Consider the following 16,496-nt stretch of genomic DNA (forward strand, 5'->3'; position numbering starts at 1 on the left):
AAAGGCTTAAGTCAGTCTACGGTGGCGAAACAGCAGCAGCTTCTTCAAAAGCAGCTGTTGAGTGACAGTCAGAGAGAAACCTGAGCGGTGTGGCATCCACTCTGGACGTCGTACGGACAGTCTCAGTCAGTGTTGAGAGAGAGTAACCGTCCCCAGAGCCTTTATTGTCTGAATTAAAAAATTAGATCTCAAATATTAAAACTACCACTGATCCATTGTTTCAAGTATGTCTGCGATGGCCCTTTTTCACTGCAGTCACTTTGGCCTGTTAAAGCATGAAAAGCACAGGTGCAGCCAGTAACATAAACTCTGCTCCATTAAAGTGTCCCATTATACGACAAAGAGCCAGCATGCACAATAGCAGCAGGGCCCTGAAACTGGCACACCTAAATGGAATCAAGCCATTATTAATGTCGTTAATTATCCCTGCAGACATGTCAGGACACATCCCGACAAAGAGTCCTGCACAGAAAAGACACTTCATTCTTGAATCTGTTCTTGAAATTCTACAACCAAGTGCTTGGAGATTACTCATTTTTATCTATTAGAAAATGCACATAGAGAGAGAAAGAGAGAGAGACTTTCTTTTCATAGCTTCCGTGTTGCACCAAGCTGCCCATGAACGTCCTTGTGTGTGCAGGCTGACTTGGTTGATTCTTGACTGGCCTGATTCTTGTCCCGAGTACTTAAATCCTTCAGAAAACGTCAGGAATTCAGCCGGAGAAACGACCTCATGGTCCTCAGAAGGACTTTAACTTGCCATCATATGATCATTAAGACTGTTGGTTATGTGGAGCAGGTCAATAGGGCAGAAGCTGTGCTGCAGTGCCGGAGCAGAGACGCCGGTCAGCATCCCCATGTTAACGTGGGTTTCCTCCGGGTTCTCCGGTTTCCTCCCACAGTCCAAAGACATGCAGGTTAGGTTAAAGGGACTGTTTTGTAAGAATCATAAATTGGTTGTAGCAGCGACACCTGTGGCCGTTAAGTCAACGAAAGTCAGCGTCCTGTTGCTCGCGCTCGCCCGTGTGCACGCTCTACCTGAATGTGAGCGAGCATCCGTCAAAACAGTGAGGCGACACACGTCAGCTAAAACCACAATATCACTCTATGTTTCACCTGCTTGGCAGTAATGTTAGCTGACCAGACGAAGGTCTCTCCATGAATCACTGCTGATCCTAGTGTCGGCTTTTCCTGCTTCAGCCTCCCGACCGCGGCCGGAGGGAACAGGGGAAACACTGGCACCCGGTCGGAGACGATAACGTTTCTCGCTGCGGAGCCCCGTCACTTCACAAGACACGGGAACCCTCTGTTGATCTGGAGGAGCTGCAGCATTTATTTCTGCACAAACTGTTTTGCAAGACGGGCTTCACTAGATACAGCTTTGAGGTTTTGGTGCTTCCGTGTAGTTTGTGTTGGAGTCTAAGTCTGAACAGCGTAGCCACATGCAAGCGCGCATGAGGACACCAATCCGGATTGATTTATACGTGTAAGAAGTTACAAACAGTTCCTTTAACAGTTGACTCTCAATTGCCCGTAGGTGTGAATGAGAGCATGAATGGTTGTCTGTCTCTATGTGTCAGCCCTGTGATAGTCTGGCGACCTGTCCAGGGTGTACCTCGCCTTCACCCAGTGTCAGCTGGGATCGACTCCAGCCCCCCCGCAACCCTGAATAGGATAAGTCTTCGGTCACATCAGGCTAGATTTTCTAAAGCCTGAAAACAGAGCCATGAGGAGGTGCAGAAGTCTAGTTATCTCTCAGAACACTTGAATTACAATATGCTGAAAGGTTATTATGGAATTTTTGCCCAATGATGCCATAAACATTCTGCCTACTGCAGGTTTAAAGGTCCCATATTATAAAAAAGTGAGATTTTCATTTTTGTTTTATTATAAAGCAGGTTTAAGTCCGATATAAATACTGTGAAAGTATCGAAACACTCCATCCACAGGGAAATACACACAGCCCGTATTCAGAAACTCTGCATTTGAAACAAGCTGTCCGGATTTATGCCCATTCGTGATGTCACGAATATACAATATTTAGACCCTTGACACCATTTTAAACGTAAATATTCTAAATGTGTCCCAGTTTATTTCCTGGTTGCAGTGTATGTGAATATCATCAGCTGACAGGAAGTACACATGGACCCAAGCTGTTGCCTAGCAACGCAATTCCGTCAAAATGTGCTAAAACAGAGCATTTCAGACAAGAGGGTAAATACAGGTATATTCTGGCTGACAGTATGAGGAAAATAAAGTGTTTTTTTTAACATTACAGAATGTAAACATTTTCTAGTAGAAACATAAAATACAAGTATGAACCTGAAAATGAGCGAAATATGGGACCTTTAATGTTGTTAAAAGGAGCTGGTTGCCTTTTGATAGTAGAGGCAAACTTTTCCTCTGAGTACTTCTGAGTGAAAACAAAGCAGCAGGTGAAACACACACAGAGAGACAGGTGTCTTTACATTACTTATGCTATTCAACAATAAAGCTGTGCATTAACCCTGAAAGCTGGATGGAGAATAAAGAAAGACTTTTTTTCTCTCCTGCAGCAGCAGTGTGTTTGAGCTCATTGGACGGAGTGAGGAGGAGGAGTCAGTCTGAACACCACCAGGCTGACTCTCTGCTCTCTCTCCTGCTTTGACTCTCTGCTCTCCTCCTGCAGGCTGCTCGTCGCTTCCGGAGAACAAACTACTAACTTTTGTTACAGCTGTTTTCTCTTTAAAGCGTTTAAAGTCGAAGCTAGCAGACAAATGGCTCAACCGTTTCCAAACACTTCAGGATGTGATGCAGTTTTAAACTCGGAAAGAGGATTTGCCTAAAAATTGTTGCCACAAACTTGCGGAACAAGTTGGAGCCGAGATAAAGGGATCCGGGATCAGCTATAAAGGTAAGATAGCAGATGTGAGGAGTTAGTTGTTGTTGGTTTGGTGTAACATGGTGTAACATGGTTGCTGCTTGTAGTCTGATAACTTTGGGAGGAAAGTTGAGCGCATGTTGGAGCAGTAATGACCGTAGTTTCACATTTTTACGGCTCAAAACCAATTGGATTTCACGCTGAGTCTCCACGGAAGTCCCCCCGATCCCCCCTTTCAGTCCCCGGTCCCCCCTTTCAGTCCCCCCTTTCAGTGGGGCTTCAATGGACGACTTAAATTTATCTGCTATCAAACAATGGAGGCTTCAAAGCGGAAGATATTTATTTGGTCGTTTTCAAGTTGTGTTCAGTCTTTATTCACCCACTGAGAGCCATGATTATTATTACCATTATGTCATTATATTTATTAGCAGTGCTGGAAGAAGTACTCAAGATCATTTACTTAAGGTAAAAGTAGAAATACAACCGTTTTAAAATACTCTGTTTCATGTAAAACATCCTGAATTCAAAATGAGTTGCTAATTAAAGTTACTTAAGTAAAAGTAGAGAAGTATTATCAGCAAAATATACTTAAAATATCAAAAGTAAAGTACTCATACTATTATAGAGTATTCTATTATTGTGTTTCAGTCACTAATGAGTACATGTAAGAGCATTTAAATGATGTAGTTCATCAATGTGGAGTCAATTTTAGATACTATATGTACTATTTGCTGGGTAGATATATCATATAAACATATCATGTTTTATATTTTCATTTACAAAGTACAACTTGTAGTGGAGTACAATGTTCCCCTCTGAAATGTAGTAAAATAGAAGTATAACAGTAACAGAGACAGGAAATACTCAAGTAAAGTGCAGGTATGTCAAAATTGTACTTGAGTAAAAGTAGAAATACAACAGTGTAAAATACTCAGTTACAAGTAATGAATTCAAAATGTTACTTAAGTCAAAGTACAGAAGTGTTATCAGCAAAATATTAAAAGTAAAAGTACTCATGGTGCAGAATGGCTCCTTTCAGTGTCTATTATCATGTTTTATATTGTTATTTAAAAACGAGCCACTACAGCTGTCAAATAAATGTAGTGGAATAAAAAGTAGTATAAAGTGGCAGAGAATAGAAATACTCACGTAAAGTACAAGTATGTCAAAATTGTATTTCAGTACAGTACTTGAGTAAATGTACTTAGTTACATTCCACCACTGTATATTAGAAATTCAATCACACTTCATATTTAGCATGCAATAATCTTACTTTAAATTCAGCATAAACATCCTCCCACTTGATGTAACGGCTGCAGGCCTGTCTAAATCCACTACAGATGATCAAAAGACAGATTGGGGGTTTTCATCTGTTGCACTGTGGTTGCATAATTTAATCCTCAAGGAGCTGCTGGACTGTCTGAGGTGTCACATCTTATGTGGGCTTGAAAGCTTTGGCACCATCTTGTATGTGAGCCAGCAGAACAAGCTGGAAGGAATTGATTGTCTCTCTCTCGCTCCGTGGTTAGAGGTGACTCACAGCCCTGAAATGTTTATAGGGGTGGATAGATGTGATATGAGGTAACACGCCCAGGTGTTGTTTCTTTTGCCTATCATTAATTACAGATGGAAGGTTAAATTAAATGCCAGTTAATGTAGCCCATTTGTTGTCTTGACACTGATATATGTTTAACAGTGTAAGTCTCTGTGTACACACACTGGGTTTGTGTGGGAGCGCTCCTTATCTGATCTCCTTTCATCTCTGAAGGCTGAAGTTTATTTCCGTTGTAAACCAGCGTACTGATACGAGTATTTTATTCCTGAGCAACCCATTCATCAGCTGTTGGCATTGTGCGTTTTGTTTAATCATAAAATGGGAGGAGTGTTTATGGTGTTCACATCAAAAGGACGGCGCATGACCTGATAAAATCTCTTCCTCCTGCCCAACTGTTATAACGGTTGAATTAAACAAATATAAACCAGGAGTGACTCTTTCCACTTGTGCTTATCATTTTTTTTATCCTCTATTTCCTCCTCCAGGTCCAAGTCAAGATGTCTGTGAGTAACCACGAAAACAGAAAGTCTCGCTCTAGTTCCGGCTCCATGAATATCCAACTCTTCCACAAGACGTCCCACGCCGACAGCCTGTTGACTCAGCTCAACCTGTTACGCAAACGAAAAGTCTTCACAGATGTCGTCCTGAAGGCCGGAAACAAATCGTTTCCCTGCCACCGGGCCGTCCTGGCCTCCTGTAGCCGATACTTTGAGGCCATGTTCAGCGGCGGGCTCAGGGAGAGCCGCGACGCCGAAGTCAACTTCCACGACTCTCTCCACCCGGAGGTGCTGGAGCTCTTGCTCGACTACGCCTACTCCGCCCGCATCCTCATCAACGAGGAAAACGCGGAGTCGCTCCTGGAGGCCGGCGACATGCTTCAGTTTCACGACATCAGAGACGCAGCCTCGGAGTTTCTAGAAAAGAACCTCCACCAGTCAAACTGTCTGGGGATGATGCTGCTGTCAGACGCCCATCAGTGCCAGAGACTGTACGAGATGTCGTGGAGGATGTGCCTTGCAGACTTTGCTACTCTCTTCAAGACTGAGGATTTCCTTAACCTGCCCAGAGACAAAGTCCAGGAGCTGATCCTCAGCGAAGAGCTGGAGGTGGAGGACGAGTGCCTGGTGTACGAGGCTGTCATCGACTGGGTCAAGGCCGACATGGAGCACAGGCACAGCGAGCTGCCCGAGCTGCTGCGCTGTGTCCGCCTGGCGCTGCTCCCTGAAACGTACCTGCTGAAGAACGTCGCTTCAGAGGAGCTGGTGATGTGCAATAAGGTTGGTCGGGAGATTGTGGAAGACGCCGTGCGGTGCAAAATGAGGATCCTCCAGAATGACGGTATTGTAACGGGGTTCTGTGCCCGGCCGAGGAAGGTTAGCCAGGCCCTGCTGCTGCTGGGAGGACAGACTTTCATGTGTGATAAAGTCTACATGATCGACAACAAGACTAAAGAGATCACCCCTAAAACAGACATCCCCAGCCCCAGGAAGGAATGCAGCGCCTGTGCTATTGGTTGCAAGGTATACATATGATCCATACTTGTAATGTTTAATGTAATGCTATGTAGAAGTACACAGAAATAAGACTTTACTCCATGTGTTTCAGGTTTATGTTACCGGAGGACGTGGCTCTGAAAACGGGGCCTCCAAAGATGTGTGGGTCTATGACACATTACACGACGAGTGGTCCAAAGCTTCACCCATGCTGGTCGCCAGATTCGGACATGGGTCTGCGGAGCTCGATCACATGCTGTATGTCGTGGGAGGACACACTTCTCTCGCGGGATCCTTCCCTGCGTCTCCGTCTGTGTCTCTCAAACAGGTGGAACAGTACGACCCTCAGACCAATAAATGGACCCTGGTGGCTCCGCTCAGAGAGGGGGTGAGCAACGCCGCTGTCGTCGGCGCCAAAAACAAACTCTTTGCCTTCGGGGGCACCAGTGTAAACAGAGACAAATTCCCCAAGGTGCAGTGCTTTGACCCCTGCCAGAACCGGTGGTCCGTGCCGGCCGCCTGTCCGCAGCTGTGGCGCTACACCGCAGCGGCCGTGGTCGGCAATCACGTCGTGGTGATCGGAGGCGACACTGAATTCTCCGCCAGCTCTGCTTACCGGTTCAACAGCGAGACGTACCAGTGGTCAAAGTTTGGTGACGTGACGGCCAAACGGATCAGCTGCCATGCCGTGGCGTCAGGGAACAGACTATACGTGGTCGGGGGTTACTTCGGGGCTCAGAGGTGTAAAACACTAGACTGTTACGATCCATCGTCGGACTCTTGGGACAGCGTGACCAGCGTGCCCTACTCACTCATTCCCACCGCCTTCGTCAGCACATGGAAGTACCTCTCGGCATAGACAGAGACGCACCGACTCTTTGAGGTGAGTAATTATAGTCTCCTTAAACTGACGCAAACAAACAAAATGTCAATTATACGTGCTATTCATAGCGTCCCTTGTATCGTCAGAGCATACGTGAAACCAAACAAACAAAAATATCTTCGGATAATACTACTGAACGGAGGTGAATGTCAGTTTGAACCGGACGAGGCCAGTTTAAAAACCCCTCACTGTTTTCAGGGTTGCCAGTGGTTACGGTTACACATTATCTAGCTGCTGTGAAGGCTGGGTGTTGGATAAACATGGTGGAGTCCTGTTTTAGAGAGCAGGAGGAATGTCAGCGGTGCTGGTAATTACAGAGCGAGAGCTGCAACACAAGACCTCTGTCACTGACGGGAGCGAGGCGGAGAGACGGGGGTCGGGTCTGTGCTTGTTGTGGGCCGGGGGCTCTGCTGGGCCGGCCCTGGGTCACGAGTCAGTACCTCAAAAACCTCATAAAAGGTGATGTGACACATGTTGTTTACCATATGGATGGCTTGGAGCCAGAGGAGCACAAGGAGCCTTTGGTGATCTTTAGATAAGAGTAGAAACATACCTTTTATTAGCTTATGTACGTGTGATACACCACTTAAAATCTCAACCTTTTAGACGATTGGAAAAACCTAATATGATTAATAGCTTTCCCCCAAAAGTCCACTGTACACTTAGCCCCTTTTTCCCTTAATGAAATCCCTATCGCACCTTTCTCAAAGTGCTTTAAAGGACAAAAAGAAAGTACCATATGTGCTGACAGACGCTAGGGGCAATCTGTTCTGCTCAAAGTAAAATAGTCTGATCGGTAATCTCATCAGGAATTCAGGATGGGGGATGAAAAAAGAAAGGATACATCTCAAGGGTATGAAAATATGATTGACTTAGATGTAACATACCACATCAGTGAGGAATTGCTCGGGCCTAATCTGCCTGAAGGAACGACAGGTGGCAGTTTTCACAGCTTCATGTGAGATAAGAGATGATACATTTTTCCTGAGGTGTTTCCAGTTTTTCGCAACGGGTGAGGAGGATGAAGGGATGCAGGGGCCAGTAGATGAAACTAGAAGAGGATGTACAGTGATGTTTTTGAAGGTTTTGCAGATTGTTTTTAACATGTGCCTGGTGGTGGTGGAGCTAGTTTTAAGTTTCATGACGTGAGGCATGTCCTCTGATGTTTTTTTTTAGCACTGATGCAATCAATGGAAAACAGTTCATTGCTGCAGTGGTCATTGGGTTTGCTTTTTCAAACAGCCTCCGCTGCATCTTTGTATTGTTGGTTTGGTGGTTTTATCTTTTTATTGGAGGTTTTATGATACCGAGTACATTCACAGAGCGTTCACAAAGCACACGTCTCTCCTAATGTACTATTTTGTGCTGTTCAATGCAGCCCGTTTGCCATAAAGCTCCAGTCTGTCATCAAAGATAACAAATGCCCACACTTACAGCAGTACATCACTTGTGCAACGTTCACATTAATTCACTTTTTGCTTAGTTACAGTTTGATAAGAAGGTTGATACCATACTCACATATGTCTGTTTGATAGAAGGCTACAGACAGCCTTTATTGCTTTAAACTAAACTGGAACAAACCACTTTTGTTTTGAACAACTTTGGCCAGAGATCAAAGTGAACTCATAAACTCATAAATGTGAACTATACTCATGTACTATTATGAAATATCTGACTGTTGAAGTCTGTGGTTTGCATTTATTTCAACCTTTAACTGTTGAAAATCACGTTTAAAGTCTTCCTAGTTGTTGTTAAGAAAGAATACTGAAGTACTGAAGTAAATGGCATGCAGAGTTTGGCCGTTTCTGCGACTGAAGTTTGGATAAATCGTACTCCTCTGTGCTGCAAAACAACTGCTTTCTCTGTCGGGAATTACGGGAAAGAGACTCTGAACAAGCTCCTTTTATGCTGCCAAGAACTTTGAAAGTAAAGCTGAGCGGAAGCAAGTGAGAAGCAGAGGGCTTATGTGTGACTTGTGTATACAGTAAACAGCTGGATATGATGGAACTGGGGGCTTAGCATTATGAGGCTGTCGGTATGGACCGCTAGCCTAGGTTTTCTTGGCCGGGCGGGGTGGAGACAGACAGGCTGGCTATGAAAGATCAAGGCACCGCGTCTTTATGAACTCTTGCAGTTACGGTAGCTACCATCCCACTGTCGGCTGCCTTTCTGTTTTAATTACAGCAGACATGGAAAAAAGCTCAGATTTCCAGCTTGTTAAGCAGGCGTCCTGCCCTGACGCTGGTCGACTCTCTCACCCGAGACACGGGGGCTTCTGAGGAGAAGTGAAGTGGCAAACATTTAGGGAGCAACACAGAGCAGGACGCCTACACACAAAAACAACACACACATATGGAGAGAGGGAGGTGAAGTGGAGAGCGAGTAAGACCAGGAGAAGCAAAGCTATATTTTGCACCATTTGGCGGCCGAGACTAACGCCTGCCTAAAAATACTCTGCTCCCGAGGTTGTCAACTTTCAGCTGGGGTCAGAGAGAAAAATAATTGTGTGTGTGTATGCGCAACTGAGTGTGCGTGTGCGTTCCTTTCATGTTTACAATGGGGCCGAAAACCACCAGTCAGCTGTTCAAGTATTCACTAGTAGTACTGCGAGTTTTTACGCAGTTGTGAAACCACTCGTTTTCCACTCGTACTACTCACACACACACAGAGGCAGTCACATTGCTGGCATTGCCTGTCCTTAAAAAAGCCAGCCATCCTTACTCTAATTTGGGAGGAATGAAGGTGTGGCCTGCCTTCCCATTAGTGAAGATTTGTAAATGTTGCCTTGTGGTTGAGGCCCTTCAGTTGTCCTGGCAGTTTGCGTGGCCTGTATGGGATTGCTAGCCTTTTTGTCACCACCTACTGTAGGCTAGTTTGTGGCCCTGTGCATTTCCACCAGATGTGACTAACCACAGACTCCAGGGCCAAGCCACTGTTGATGGAAAAGTATTTGTAAAAGTTAAAGCATTCTGCTTCGTATTTGTTACGGTCCAGGCGAGAGAATAAATACGTTTTTAGGCTAAAAACAGGAAGACCTAAATCCAGTTTTATTGTAATATTTTGACTATTGCCTGTAACTTTACAGTTAAGCTTTAATTAGTATATTCAGAGTTTGTTTTGGAGATAATAAGCAGAATACCATCGTGGTGTAATCTGGTCCGTTACCAGACTACAGCCAGACAGGATGTAACCGGAGATCCCTGCACAAAGTTCAAGACAATCTCTATCTCTCTCTCCGTTAAACCGCTGAACTATAACGGCCCCAGAAATGACTGTTATCTACGCTTGAGCCTCTGTTTTCTCAGCCCCCCCTTCCTCCATTTTCCTTCTCCATCCCTCCCTCCTCATCACCCCCTCTCCGCTCCAAAAACTCACAGACACAAGCAGCATTCTCTGTTTTTTAACCGAAGCCCTTATGAGGTGGGCACGGCTCTGTGTGACAGGGTACACCTGGAGAGGTCACGGGCCACAGAGGGAGTCCTCGGCGGGCTCTCTGCCTCCTCAGACAGCTGCTGTAAAATGGAAAGGTCACGCTGGGATCAGGGAGGAGGAGTGCAGAGGCCCCAGTCACTCAATACTAATGTTTTATTAATGCCTCGCTGTGAGGGCCACCAGGAACACAAGCTGAATGAGGCTTTTATTGTGGCATCTGTGTACAACAACGATCCCCCCCCCCCCCCTCTTCTCTCAGACACACACAGTCAGACTTAGCACGTGCACACACACTTCGTCTTCACTCCCTTGAGTAATCAATCTGCCACATTACAGCCCTCGGCACGGCTGCTTAAATTTGCATAAACCTAATGGCGTTTTTATTGGTCTTTTCTCCATGCTGTGAGTAACAAAAAGGAAAAGGGAAAAAGATGCTTTAAAATGGCTGAATAATCGCCCAGACTAATTTGATTACGCACTTCAAAAGAGGCGAGCTGTCATACAGTTACAGGGGCCTTTTCAGTCAGCCAGCTGGGATGGGATACAGTGTGTCTGCCTGGTAATTAATCTGAATTACGTAATATTTGCGCCTCTGAAGTAGTACTGGAGTGGCGCTTATTCAGTCACAGAGACGCTCTTTGTTCTTAAACTGGAGTTTCTGCAAGGATTCATCAAGACTCAATATACTTTGCAGCTGTACCAAGATACTTGTGTCTCTGAGCTCACCCGGGAGTCCTTTATCGGTCCCTGAAAACAATGCAAACTCATTGTAAGTGAAGTGACTGTGATTCATACGTTAGTCAATACAGTGCGATTCTTTGTGGTCATTAGTAAACATAGCACAGGCCTAGTTGGACACAAGGGACAGATAAAGAAAGAAGACTTTGGTGTGGTGCATCGTGGGTAATTGGGCCTCTTGAAGACGCAGATGGGAGTCCAAGGTGCAATAAAGCTAAAACAAACGATGAATGTCATGCTGTAGGTGTCGTTCGTTTGGTAAATGCGTTTTAATCTCGTGGTGTGTGTGTTCTTTCAACCACGACAGTGTGTCATTTTTTGAAACGTATAGAAAAGCTTTAGATTTAGTCCTTATTTTTCTTTTGTCAAACTCAATCTGGCCTTTTTCCCATGAGGAGGAGAAAGATAAGTGATGGGAGCAGACAGACTGAGTCAGGTTAAACCCTCAGAGTGCCAGATCCAATCACTTCATATAGTTCAAGCCCATCTGTTTGGTCCGCAGAGGGACACGTGGACTCCCTCCGTCCCTCACAGCGTCACACTGTGGTTACTGCAGTGGACCAGACCAAAGACACACACGGGGCATCTTTCTGGGTCACAGTTATTAACCCCGCCACCTGTGTTGGCACTCCACACGTCTTACCCCCTGTTGGCAGAAGAAAAGTTGGATTTGCGAAGGTCGATTAGGTTGTTTTGGTACAGTGAGAGTTTGTGTTTTGTACAGTTTGAATGCAAGTCAGGATGAGTTTGTCCGTATAAACAAATGTGGGTAAAAAGTGAACAGTGTGGCCGCTGCAGCTCAGCGTTGAGTATAACTGACCTTGACATGATGACAGGTAATAATGACGGTACTGTGAGGCAGTCTGGAGCTCATTTCTGGTGACAGCGGGACCCTTGTTGTGGGCGGCTGAGGGAGCTGAAGTTTGATGATGCGAGACGTGGATGGTGTTCTTTGACGGATGTACTGACAATGACGGACACATAACCTTTGTGGGTCATGATATTTACTTTAATACACTGTGCCCCTTCCTGGCATGGTTGGCCTGGGTTGAGACCCTGCTGGTGTCTTGTCAACATGAATGCAGCATGTGAAAGCCTACTCTCTTTGCGGTAGAGATGGAGGACTAAATATAAAGCTGCAACTCTTATGAAACAGTGATATTGTCGTAGTTGGAGCGGAGCAGAGTGGCAGAGTATTTAAGATTCAGAGGCATGCTCCTCATCATCTGCACTTCAGAGAGATTAGACCAGCAGCAGCAGCAGAAGAACTCAAGAAGTGCAGGCAGTGACCCGTGCACATGTACACACAGAGAGAGAGAGAGAGCAGCAGTGGAAACTTCCACCAGGCCTGCAGTCACATGTGATACAGTAAGTGCTGCTACTGCGGCTTTACTTTGATCAGGAAGGGTGAGCTGAGTTTGTCTCGCAGCAAATGTGCTGTTACTGGTTGGGTTTCAGGGCTGGGTATCGGACTTGAATACTTTTTTGGCACCATCTGAAATGTGTCTGTAGCACAGAAACTGTCAAGTACTGAAAGCTGGCACTGAATGTGTGGCAAGATCTGTAATTTTGTTTACTTATTCTGTGATCACTTAGGTCCAAATTTAAATGATAATGTGTGAACGTAGCCTTACGCCTGGGTCCCACTGCCTGCGTGAGCAGCGTGCAACGGCTACCTCGTTGAACTACTGCGGCTCGCACGTGTGTGGTGTCCACACGGACAGCGTTCCTGCTGCTACGCCGCTACTGCCAGCCCTTTCTTTCTACATAGTTTGCCTTTCATAATGGTCATTTCATTTCATTATAAATGTCATTTATATTTATTTTAGACAGAAAACAAGTTTGTAGTTTTGTAAATAAGCCCTGCTCACGCGGGCTGTGTGGCTGCTCTAACCTGTTAACCTGTGCGGTAAACTTGAAACTTGAACTTGATGGGCGCCAAAATAAAAAGCAACAGGTTGTGCGACGCAGCCGGGCAGTGTGGCCTGGGTGTTAGTGAGCTTTAGATGTGCTGGTAGGTGGATTTTGTTGTCTTTTGACAGAGCCAGTCTAACTGTTTCCCCCTATTTCCAATCTTTGTGCTAAGCTGAGCTAACCGGCTGCTGGCTGTAGCTTCATATTTAACCGAGAAATATAATACTGTAGTTTGCATCAACCTGACAGAGTAATTCTTCTACAGAGTTTAAATGTATAAGCAGATAGTTTTGCTTCTTACTCTGAAGCTTGTTTGTAACCTCTTTCTGTCTCTCTGTTGTGATTCCAGTAGTGCAGTGCTCTGGCCGTGTCCCACTGTTATGCTTCAGGCGATGTATTCACAACAGTAACAGATGCGCATGGATCAGTTGGGGCTTCAGTAGTATCAGCCGGCTTTGTCAGCCATGGAAATGAGAACTCATTAGGTTATCTAAACAAGCCCCCAGCAGAGCCTGTCCAATGTCTTTCTCCTAGAATAGAGAGCACACACACATCCTTCATCTGCTCTGGCAGACCTGAGTTATCATCAAAAATATGCAAATCAGAGGTTAGCGTTTCTCTCCAACCCCCCAAATATCCAGTGGAACATTCCTTCATAACAGCAGGGGAGGAAAATTATGTATCTGAGGTTGCAGAGAAAGGCCAAAGAATTCAGTGTTTGTAGTAAAAATTGTGTTTCACACATTCAGGAATTTGAAAATTGAACCATAAGAAAGCCTCTTACAGTAGGAATTATATCCGGATAAAGCAGATGAGCAGATGATTTTGGAGTATGTGTTTAGTCCAGAGAAGCTTATTTTTACAGCGTGGGGTCCTCAGATATTTATTACCTAGCGACATAAATGGCTTGAGCAGCTTAATCCCACATGCCAGGAGGACTTTGGTTAAATAACGCCCCATCCTGAGGCATTATTAACGCTATGTGGGTAAGCCTGATAAAATGGCATGGTGATAAGCTGATGTGTAGCCCGGAGGACCGAAGTCTCGGCATTCCTCTCCGCTCCCTGAGAATGTCCAGGCTGCCCCTCTGGTCATGTGGTCGGTCCTCATACAGCAGAGTTCACAGGACCTAAACATTAATCTCCTTCTTGTCTCTTTCCCCAGATCAGCCGTGGTGTCTGGTATGTAGGCATGTGTCTCCCTTCACTGGCTCCATGGAGGAGGAGGAGGAGGAGGAAGAAGAGGAAGAGTTTGTGTATTCCTGCTGGGGCTCCATCCAGCCTGATTCACATTATCTTCAGCTGCAGAGAAAGCGAAGGCCGGAGTCCTAGAGACAGCCCAGAGACGGGGAGTCTGCGGCCTCTTTCCCACCTGATCTGTTTACTCGTACTTCTTGTGTAACTTTCCCATGTAGCCACTCGCCTGAGCTGGACTCGTTGCCATGTATACTGCAGGGACCTCACAATCTCTATATAACATGCGAAGCACAGCCAGGAAGCAGACCGAGGTGTGCTCTGAGCATCTGCATCGGAAGCTTTTCTCTTTCCACCTCCTGGGGCGAATCTGTTACTGCGACTGTATCGGCCCTGCACTGCTCAGCTGACTCACTCCATGATCAAACATGTGTATCATCTCGATTACCAGTTTAACAGACTCTGAAAGGACCTATTAGCGTCTCTCACTGACATGTCATTTAACTAAAAAAAAAGAAAGTCAGCTGGTCCTTTGTTGTGGTTTCTCTCCCCTCTTAACACTGGGCGTTTACTCAGGTGTAATTTATTTGGACTGCTGATGTACTGAATTAGACCTTTGCTGTGCCAGGCCTATGGGGAAGGAGAGAAGACATTTGGGGAAGTGTATGATTTTGTGCACAGAAACAATCTTCCTGTCTGTATTTTTAGACTTTGGACTTGGGCTTCCCTCAATTTTGGTAAGCTAAATTTGTATCTTCCTCCTTGACTTAAAATACACACTCGCAAGAGGGAATGTGACCCATTATGGCCGAAGAAGATGCTTTTCTGTTTCATGTCGTTTCAAACTATGATTTTGTCTTTTTTTTGTGTATTTTGTGTCTCAGGGTTTTATATAGTTTTGCCTGTATTTGTTCAAAGAAGGGTAACGTCTTCTAACGTTTTCTGTCTTCTCTTTGTGAATGTACTATTTTATGCTAAACAGTTTTACAGAAGTCTCTCATTTTAGAATACATTCTTACATTGTTATGCCAAGTGTAAATGTATGATTATGCTTAAAAGCAGTGGTCATATTTAAACCATATATATTGCCAAAACCTGAATAGCTAACCTTCGTGCCATTCTGGATTTAAATAACAAAAGCTAAGTGTGTCCAAAGTAGTTAGGAAATACTTTGTAGCTACGATAGATTTTTTTTTTCATTTCATATTTCAGGATCTTTAACGGAAGTCTTTTGTGTGTATAGTTTGTATAGTTGCTATGTAATTAATTTGTAGAAGCCTTTGATTTGCACATTTTGTACAAAGAAATCTCTTATGGTCTTAATTTTGTATCTTTGTCTTAACCCAGCTTGGGTAGTGTGAATAATCAAATTGTTTTTGTAGCAAACTATCAAGTTGTTTTCTCTTTGAACAATCCTCATTTGCTGTGTGCAAGTCTGCAGTTTTACAATAAATCAAAGTATATATCAAATACAGTGATATATTAAGCTATTACTGTTACACCAACTGTTACTTCATGTTCTACAGCTCATAACTCCTCAATAAATATCTTCTTGAAAACATATTTTCCGTTGTTTGTCGTCTTGTTTTTCCAGGGAATGACTGGAATTCAGCAGCTCTCTCATTAAAACAGCGTGGGCAGCCATATAATCACACAGGTACTCTTAACGTGCCTGGAATAGTTTCCAAACGCAGGTTAGGAGTGGTTTTGGTATTTGCCAGGAACACCCGTCTCCTTCCTCCTGCCTGTCTGTGTGTGCACTTAAGATCCAGCGAGATGAACAGTCCATTCTCTGTCTCTTTATAATCTCTCCCACCCACCCTTATCGTAGCGATATCGCACATTCTGGTTATGTGGTATGTGAAGAGCAAGCCTCTGCTGCGCTGGCACTCACATATAAGATGTGCACACATTATAACCCTGAAGAATGTGCTAATGCTGCTCAGCGTCAGTCAGCTGATGCTCCTCCATACCTCTCATTCTGCGGCGGACAGGTTTACGTGAGAAACCGGTGTAGTCCAGACTGGGCGTTGGATAAGAAGAAGTCTTGTTGGCACGTTTGTGCAGACTGGCAGGGAGGAGAACCAGAGAGGAATGTACCCACGCTCAGGTTCAGGGAGGCGGCTCTGTATGTGCTGCCTGCAGGCTTGATGTTTGAAGATGTTTGTGACGTCTTAGCTACTGTGCTGTGGTGATTAAACAATCCACCTCTACTTTGAAATGAGACATCACTTGATGGCTGTTTCTTTACTAGCTTGTGGTATACTTTACCTATTTATTTAAAAGTAAAGGGTTGTCTGAGCATCTGTCCCTCAGAGCTGGCAACAGATGATTTAAACACCAAGTGGAGAAAACTTTAAAGCTCTGACGAAATGGGTGTAGGTATTAACCTTTACCCATTTCCTCCGAATGTTTTACAAATCAATAG

The 16,496-nt window shown here is 44.8% G+C and overlaps 1 protein-coding gene across 1 annotated transcript; it reads left to right on the forward strand.

The window, feature by feature from the left end:
* The first annotated feature begins 2,634 nt into the window (after nt 1-2,634).
* enc3 (ectodermal-neural cortex 3) lies at nt 2,635-15,631 on the forward strand. The gene is made up of 4 exons (XM_074635294.1): nt 2,635-2,893; nt 4,901-5,935; nt 6,021-6,791; nt 14,040-15,631. The coding sequence occupies exons 2-3, from the start codon at nt 4,913-4,915 to the stop codon at nt 6,765-6,767; spliced, it is 1,770 nt and encodes a 589-aa protein (XP_074491395.1). The 5' UTR covers nt 2,635-2,893; nt 4,901-4,912; the 3' UTR covers nt 6,768-6,791; nt 14,040-15,631.
* Nucleotides 15,632-16,496: the final 865 nt, after the last annotated feature.

This window comes from Sebastes fasciatus, chromosome 5 (genome assembly GCF_043250625.1).
Source record: "Sebastes fasciatus isolate fSebFas1 chromosome 5, fSebFas1.pri, whole genome shotgun sequence".
Classification (NCBI taxonomy): domain Eukaryota; kingdom Metazoa; phylum Chordata; class Actinopteri; order Perciformes; family Sebastidae; genus Sebastes; species Sebastes fasciatus.